This window comes from Gavialis gangeticus, unplaced genomic scaffold (genome assembly GCF_001723915.1).
Source record: "Gavialis gangeticus isolate Ggan-Ray unplaced genomic scaffold, GavGan_comp1, whole genome shotgun sequence".
In the NCBI taxonomy this organism is placed as follows: domain Eukaryota; kingdom Metazoa; phylum Chordata; order Crocodylia; family Gavialidae; genus Gavialis; species Gavialis gangeticus.
In genome coordinates this window covers 173,788,095-173,797,393 of record NW_017729024.1, presented here as the reverse complement: position 1 = coordinate 173,797,393, position 9,299 = coordinate 173,788,095, and the positions used below count along the sequence as shown (strand labels likewise).

The 9,299-nt window shown below is 39.4% G+C and overlaps 1 protein-coding gene across 1 annotated transcript in view; it reads left to right on the top strand.

The window, feature by feature from the left end:
• Positions 1–9,299, top strand: part of RIT2 (Ras like without CAAX 2) — a 360,107-nt gene that overhangs the window by 101,810 nt on the left and 248,998 nt on the right. Inside the window, exon 2 of the mRNA XM_019518099.1 lies at positions 3,550–3,606. Within this exon, the coding sequence (XP_019373644.1) occupies positions 3,550–3,606 (57 nt within the window). The remainder of the gene's footprint in view (positions 1–3,549; positions 3,607–9,299) is intronic.

Sequence of the window (9,299 nt, the reverse complement as noted above, 5' to 3'; positions counted from 1 at the left end):
CACAAGTATGTTTTTTTAAAATGCCTTTTTAAATGCCTTCTTTTTATTTTTTCTTCTGCTTTCTAATTCTTTAAGGGTTGCATTTTCAAGATTTTTTTTCATAACCCACAGGTGTAGACACATTTCCCTTTGCAAGACAATTGCAGTCTTTTGATCACTGTAGCTCAGCGGCTGATTTGGTAAGAGAAAACCACTGATTAGCCTGAAACACTCTATAAATTGTGAGAGCTGATAATACTGCTGGACCTAAGCTATGCACTTTACTTTTGGGATCTGAAAACATGCACAAATCTCCTTAGGAAATGCAGGCTACTCCAGTGTCAATTTAGCTAATTAAGGTGAAGTTCAGTTTAGTTCAGATGGTCTGCACAAGGAGCGTATACAATTTAAACCCTTGAATTAAGGCTGAAGTGGGATTTTAGGTGTTACTGCCCCTCCACCCCATGATAAATGTAAACCCTTCTACCACAAAATGATGAGCATTATTTTCTGGCTGGCTGAAATGATTTTTCTAAAACTTTTGTGAGGGGATAGTGTTCAGCCATTAAACAATCTGATCAGAGGAAACTGTTTCCGTATAGCTTAAAGAAGGGTTGTTTGTCTCCTGCTTCAAATTTAATGAGTGGATGTTAGTAAAACAGAATCAGAAATCAAAGCAGGCACCATAGTTGGTGTCATTTGTAAAAATACAGCCAAACTTTTTTTTTTTTACCAATCAGTCTTTTTAATGTTATTGTGAAGTTTTGGAACAAAACTGCTGGCGGTTTTTCCATCAGGTTTTCCTCTCAGTGGTTGCCCATAAGTCTGACAAGGACAGGCCTTTTTGTATTCATCTCCTAACAACATGGAAATTAGCAGTAGTTTTATATTAAAGTGCTGGATCTCTCAAATGGAATGACGTCTGTCTCTGGTCAGAAAGAATTTTATCAACAGTAGGTTTGGGTGAACTTTTTATTTTTCTGAAAAAATGGTGTTTCTGTTGCCCTCAAAGTATTCATGAACGCAGGTAGAATTTCCTGAGAGGTGTCAGATGAACACAAATTGCGGGAAAGATTTACAAATAGGGAAGGAGTCTACTTTTTATGTAATGGCATTCACTCAGCATGCGGTATATCAGCATGCTTCTCTCTTCTGCCTAAAATGTGAGCATGTTTGGTGCGTCTGAACCATCCTGCTATAGAGTACTTTTGGCTGAGGCTTCCTCAGTCTCTTTTGTTGGAGCTGTTTTACTAAAAGGATGAAATATTCAGTAGGCAAAAGTGGGAATTAATTGCTAGCCTGATAATTATAGTATCCACATGGGAGTTGGGATACCTGGGAGTCAGTTCCTGCTCCAGTAATATGTCTTTCATGGAAATCATCTCAGCACTAACACAACATGCTGAGAATCCTCTCCCCTCCCCAGAATGCTCCACATTGGGTGTGTCTACACGTACCTCTTTTAAACAGACTTAGCCTAACATTGCCCTTTTTAAGGTGCATTAAGGGGCCATTTCTACACACATTAAATTTAGGTTCACATCAAATTTAGGCATGTATCAAAAAGCAGGTATCAAATGTAGGCGCAAATAGGAAAGTCACGGTAGCACACACCTAGACGCACTAACATGGATTAACACAGTGTGCATCAATGGATACACACTGTGTTAATGCACATTAATGCATCTGCACACATGCTAAAGTAACATCACTGTTCACATGCAAATTTAATGCACCTTAATGAGCATTAGCACACCAGTGTGTACACATGTGGCTAAATTCTCTTAATGCACTTTAAGTTCAGGCGCGCATAAATACACCCAGTATGATGGTCAGTACACAAGTACTAAATGACTGTGCAGTAACCAAGTTACTGTGCAGTAGCATCCCTGAACGACTTTTTGGTGATGCTGACTATGAAGTAGCTCATTGCTATTGTGTGGTAGCATCGCATCATGCTTTGTGCCACACAGTGCTACTGTGCAGGAGTAATGAGCTACTGTGAAGTAGTAATGAGCTACCGTGCAGTCAGCGTCTCATGCAGACACAGCCAGTAATTCTTAACTAGGGTGTCATGGCACACTGGGGTGTCCCAAGATACAGCAGGCATGATTCACAAGATAAACCCAGCAACTTCAAATAGAAGCCCATAGTGTTAAACAGATTGTGAGCTGTTGTTGTCTTTCTGAGTTCTTTGAACAGAAGAACTGCTCTATCACTTTTCTGTAGTAAAAAATCAAGTGAAAAGCAAGAGCTGGTATTTTCTGAGGGGTTCCAGGAGACCCTTGAGTCTAAAAAGGTTGAGCAACATTGCTTCAACTGGGTGACTGGTTAAAAGGGGACACCTGTTCTCCTCCCAGGTGTTTGGATCTAGCATTGTTTGCTTTTGATTACAGATTTGTGAAATGGAAATATCCATTCAATCTGTAGAAAAAAATCTTTTAGTTCATGTTTTGACAGGGAAAGTAATATTTTGTATCATTCTGACCTGCTCTTCTTGTCCAAATAATTTCTTTCTTTGGCAGTCAAACTGAAAAATTAATGACTTGCCAACCTTTATAGAGAAGAGCCTGTTCCCCAGTTTAACATGAAGAATATTAGCTTCTCCAGTACATTTTTCCCTTCAAAATTAAAATAAACTTTTTCAAACTGTGATACTTTCTTAATGCTGTATCTTTACTTAGGATGTGCTCCATCACAATGGCAACTTTATTGAGTTTCCTCATGGGGTATCTTATTAAGCCTCTAATGAATAGATTCATATGTAATTGTAAGATCATTAACAATATTTTTGCTTAGGGGAGAAATGTGGCCATTGACTAGGCTTTAAGTGGTATTTAACAGAGAGTTAAAAAAGACATGGCATTCTCTTTTGTGGCTATTTGACTTGACAAGTTGCTAAATAAAATGTGAAAGAAGAGGAAAATAATTTGATTTCAAATAAAACTGTTTTTTATTGTGCTTTTATCTTTTACTGTATTCTAAAACAGGTACTCACACAATACTATCTATTTTTCATTAACCCTCTCTGTGCTTCAGTTTTCCACATGCACAACAAAGGTGTTTTCCTACCTCAAAGTTCCTTTAAAAGCACTCATAGTTTAGTGAGTCCTGAAGTCCCTTCTACTGCAATGACTCTGGGTGAAACTTATGCTCTTTCAAAACCTTTATGTGGGTTATTTCTACATACAGGATAACCTAGATATTAATTGTCCCCTGAGTTACCCCAATTAAAGCCAAGTCAAGGTAGCTATATGCAATTTTTATCAGCCTGCCTCATCCTCTAGCTGTTAAACAGACCAGATTGTTTCCTAGGATATCTCTTCTTGTCCACTTTTAAATCATTCTGGTCATGCAGATATTACTAAGGTAGGGTAAAGAATCTGCAGAAAAAACCACAATAATTTAATGTGTCTTTTTGCCCCCACAAAGTTGCAAATATCAGCCAGATTTTTGGTCCAGTCAGAAGGAGGCCAATGTTTGGGTTTCTGAATTCTGAATTTCTTCTGCTTTATTTCACCTCATTTCACTTTAAAGAGAATAATATTTCCATTTCTTTTTCCTCTCCAGCAATGACAATGCAGTTCATAAGTCATCGCTTTCCTGATTATCATGATCCAACTATAGGTGAGTAGGGATTATTGTTTCCTTTAAACTATCTGGTCTGGCTTTTCTGTGCTATTTCTGCTATGAAGCTCTTCTGTTCTATACTTGGATACTTTCTCCACAATGAAATCTCTCTATGAATTAGCAGCATGGCAGAAAGGCAGGTTGTTTGTGGTCCCCTAGCACAGCGGTTTTCAAACCTGCTTCAGTCACAGAACCCTTTCATATCACTTCTTCTGCTGCACACCCCTACCCCTGCGTGAGCTGATGTTAACCAGCTCGGCAATGGAAGTGCACAGCCTCCCAGCTTGCTCTGCCATTAACCCCAATGTCTATGCAGAACCCCTGACAATGTATTGTGATAGCCCAAGATTTCACAGAACACAGTTTGAAAACCAGTGCCCTAGCACCTACTTGTGAGCCTCACAGGGCTTATAATACCCATAGTCTGAGCTCCATTTTTCATGACCGTTTGTCTGTATCGTGATCATATGATAGCTGTTCTGTCATCAAATACTGTGGGAAAAAAATTAACAACATGGCTCCATAAAGTTTTTTGTTGTTGTTGTTGTTGTTGTTTTTATGGAGCCATCCATGATCCCTAACTAATGCAAGCTGTATAGTTACAGTAAAAACATCTAAGAAGGAATGATGCTATTCAATATACTGTATTCAAGCATGAAAAAAGCCCATTCTGTATGGATTTTTTTGTCTGTTTATCAAACTATCTTTTCATTAAAATATACTTTGGTATGGTTCATATAAAATACCAGAATTGCTAATAAATTTACTGTAGTGTAACTGCAATAAAGGATCACGTTCTGTTCTGGGCTATATTCAATTAATTAGCATTCTTCCATCAAATAATTGAGCTTATGATCAGTAAAGAGTTAACATTCATCTAAGGCCATTCTTTGAAAGCTGTCTTCTTGAGAAACATGAATCAGGTTTATGGGCCATGTTGCTGGGTTAGGATAGGTAGAAACTGGGGCTAGAACAAAAGTTTATGAGCTTGTCTTGTGATTCAACTCATTTTGAGGCTCAGCAGAAACATATGCAACAGGAGCAGAAAAACCACTAGCTGAAGGTAAGGTAAATCCTTAGTGGTTAATCCTCTCTGTGCCAGGTGTTTAGTACTACATGAGAAGAGCTGGATTCATGGGAGCTATTTGTTGTTCACCACAAGAAGTTGTTCCACAAAACCCAGCATCTTTGTGCATAGTCTTAGCATTGACTACAGACAACTTGCTCTATCTCATAATAACTGACTGTTTGCATATACACAGACCTCTTCCTTTTCTATAGCACTCTTCTAACATCAGATTGTTTTATTGGCTGTTATGGAGAAGGATTTTGGCATCATTCATCCTCTTTAGGAAAGATAGGCAAATGGGTGGGTCAATCAAGGAGCATTACTTAGAGTATTGCCCTTGGTCTTGTGAAGAGATGCACGTGAGACAGGTATCCTTGCCAACTCTCAGAAGGGTTATGACAGTATAGTCCCAAGCTTCTGCATATCATTACTTTTAGTTGTCGCCTTAAATTCCTGCTTTAAAAAAAAAAATGTGTTGAAACACACATTCTGATTCTTGTTGCCCATCAGTTACTGCTGCTTGATCCTGAAGAGGTTGGGTGATTCTAGGTATCACCTTTAAGAAAAAGGAAGGGTGAGTAACGAGCACATAGTTATCCCTTTGGACATCCACTAGGTACATCCATCACTTGGGATTAACTTTGTGGACATTCTGTACTGACAGATGGCTGAAAGCAAACATTTATCTAGCTATAAAGAAGAAAACTTGCAAGACAAAAGTTTGAAAGTGACTGTTCAGAGTACTTCATTGTTTGCATCTTTAACCTTTTCCAGATCTCTTCACTCATTGCTGTCTGATATTTCCTTCTGGCAGGCAGTAGTTAGGCTTTCTCTTGTATTACCTGAATTAATCCCAGATATAGTTAGTTTGTGAACTATAACCTATTTGAGTGAACAGTCATTGTTTAAGAGGAAGTCAGGGCTTTCCTTTCCTTTTCTTTTCTTTTATATGGTGTGCATAGCAATTTTTTGCTTCTCAGCTCAAGCAAGGCAGGTACTTTGGGAGCAGCTGGGCATGTCTACACATGCATTTACACCATCTTAAATTTACTGCACAGTTAGTCACTGCCCAGTAAGCAAGAATAGGCTAACGTCCAGACGCACAGGCATTAAAGTGCATTAATGTTTTGAGTGGACTGACTTGGTACTAAAGTACTATGTGTGAACTAAACCAAGTCAGTTCACACACACAGAGTTACTGCACAGTAAGGTGTCTACACATGTGTTACTGTGCAATAACTTACTGTTCATAAATTTGATACCTTCATAATGCAGGTATCAAATTTATGCTCAAGTCAACATAAGTCACTGTATTTACTATGCAGTACAGGTATGCACATGTAGACATGCACCCATGCTGTGCAGTAATTTTGGTTACTGAGCAGTAAATGCGCACGTGTAGATGTGTCCACTGAGTGGCAGATAGACTAAGACCCATAAAGGGCTACGGAGGAAACAAGGATGCTTAACTTCTGGCCAGGGGGCAAAAGCCAGTCCCCAGTTCCATGTCCAACCCATGGGACTCCCCACAAATCCTGTCGAAAGCCCTCTAAGCTACGGCCCTGAGCACTAGATCAGCTTCATCACAACTGGATGGAGGTGGCACAGGGCCCCAGAGACTAATCCTGGCTGAACCAAGATTGGGCCCTGAGGACCCACACAACTGCCTCTCAGCCACAATTGGGCTCTGGTTGGGTGGAGGTAGTGTGAGGCCCTGCGGACCAATCATGGTGCGTAGAGGTGGTGCAGGGCCCAATCCAGCCTGTGGACTGGCCCTAGTCAATTGAACAGCACTGTTTCAGCTAAAAGAGCAATGTTGGTACAACTAAATATAAGAGGATTTAAACTGGTCATACACAAGAACACTGAAGCTTGGACCAACCTCTCAATACTAGGGCAAGAGACATAACTGAAGGAAGAGCCTTCTTCATTGTTTTATTCTAAGGTTTCTTGGTTTAAACTCCAAAGAATCTGCCAGCTATTTCTGCTGCCTTTGGAACAAAGAAACACAGCTATGAGTTACCTTCTTGGCACCAGGCTCCTTCAGCATTACCTTCTAAGTGGAGGCCAGAAGATCAGCCAATAAGAGAGAAGCTGATACTGTTGAAGTTGGCATTGCAAGAATCAGATATATTTGCACTTGTACAACAGACCCCAGCACCTGTCACTCTTTTTTCTTTAGATAAATTAACTATATGTCTGTCTATGTGACTTTGGCATCAGTTCATTTGGCACTGCACCAAACACAGCCGCATTTAGCATTGATACTTTCAGCACTGAACCATTCAACACCTCATCATAGGGGGTCAATTCAACCAGTGACACAAGCAACGACTTCTCCTTCAGAACTTCCAGTTTCCTTTACCACTTTGGCAGAAATGAAAATAATCCCAGAAGAGTGCTACAGTTTGTTACTGTATGAGTCTCCGATTTCCAGACTTAAGGGCTGGTCTCCTGATAGAGGCAAAGGTTAATATCCAACTATAGTGCTTAGAGGTTGATCCAGGTGACCCTTCCAGTCCTATAATTTTAAGATTCTAAATTGTCTACAGTGAGGGAGCCCATTGTGTAGTCATTGCTGGCAGCTGTGGAAATCCCTCAGTACAAGTATGACAGTCTTCCAGTAAATACAAAAGTCATCAGTGAGTCTGTAGATGGTTGAGGAGACCTATCTTAGATCCACATATTTGAGTGCAGATATGGGAAATGATTTGGGGAGGGAGGCATATAGCCTGGTGATTCTTTATATTTGTCTTTTGCAACTATCTGCCTCCACAGTGAGGAGAGTTTGCTTGAAATGATCAATGCCTGGCCACACATTATAGCACTGTGGAGAATGATTCAGTCCTTGGGTCTCTCATGAATTGATGGTAATATTGCATTTCTTCAGATTGGCCTTTAAGGTGTCCTTAAATCTGTTCTTTTACCCACCTTTACTGCAGTGACTATCAGTGAGTTGGGTGTATAAAAGCTGTTTTGTGGATTTGTTTTTAGGCATCCTTATGACAACCTGTCCGGTGGAGCTGGTATATTAACGTTGTTTCAGTGCTGGTGGTACTTTCTTGAGCTAAAATGGTGATGTTTGTTCTTTTGTCCTTCCAATTGATATGGAGGGTTTTCTGAAGACATAATTAATGATAATGTTCCAAAGCTTTTGGTGTTTTCAGTATACTGTCCAAGTTTCACATCCATACAACAGAGTAGAGATGGGAATAGGTTGGTAGATGAGAAATTTGGTTTGGGTCCTGATGTCACAATCATCAAAAATATGAGGTTGGGGACCTGTGAAGGCAAAGCTTGCAGATTAGCATGGATTCAGGCTAGGAAATTTTAATTTATTATTTGCATTAAAAGTATTGTTCTACATGGGGCAACTGGATTCAAAGGGAAAATATGGGGTATTCACAATGAACTTTATAAGAACCAAATACTTGTGACAGAATTCTTGACTTGATAAAATAAGAAGAAATGGTCCAAGTGTAGTTGTTTGCCACCTTTTATTAGGCTATTCCTGTCTGGCTTCCTATGTCAAATTCTGACAAATGATCAAGATTCATCTGTCTCCTAGTCAGTCCATAAGAATTGCATTTAGGCAACAGCAAATGTCTGCTGATTATTTTATTGGTTTACCTGCATCTTCTGAACTTTTGCTGTGCCCCTTTTTTTTCATTCAGCTTGATTTTTCTGAAACATGAAAGTACATAGTGTAAGACCCACTAAAATGGTAATTTCTCTATCCCTTAAATCCTAAAACCAAAATTAATGGATATGAAAGGATAGGGATTTAGGATGTCCTTTATGAAGCTCGAGATGATTATCCAATGCTCTGAGAAATGGTGGGTTCAATATGAGACTTATACTTCAGCTGTTGAGGCAGATGGGAATGTCTTGAGTTTTACTGTTCACTGATCTAGAAAGATGATGAGTTGGGTTTTGCATAAAGCATGTCTCATATGTTAGAAAAGTGGTGTTTCACCTTCCTACCTTGAAGGATGATTACTACATTGGAAAGTGTTTATCTGTTTTTTGCCATCACTGACACACAGTAGTCTTCCATGAATGACTGTGGATTGGAAGTTTGTCAGGACATGGACTACAGAACCTTTAAAAAGAATATGAATAATGGTGGCAATGTTTTTTTTTGTCACCAAGATGGATGCCAAAAGAGTAGGATATTTACTTTATTCATTTATGAGTAAATTCTGTACTCCTTTGGGTACCAAGTAGTATGCCAAAATAAATGGGCTAACACGTGAAATAATGTTGTACTGAGCTTAAGCATAGTTGGGCAAATCAAGGCCCAAAAGCTGGCTAACATTAAAACTATTAGAGCAGGCTGAAAAATGTTCCTGTCCTTTTGAAAAAAACAAGTATTTTCCTATTTTTGCCTGCACTTGTCATGGATTTCAAGTTCATCTTTGACATTTCCAGACATGCCACCTCACTAGCATATGTGACCTATTGCAGAATCAACTTGGGATCATCTCACATTTGCTTTGTAGCAACTATTAGTAAATACGGACATTTTAATGGACAGTGTTACACACACACACACACACACACACACACACACACACACACACACACACACACACACACACACACACCCACACACACCCCC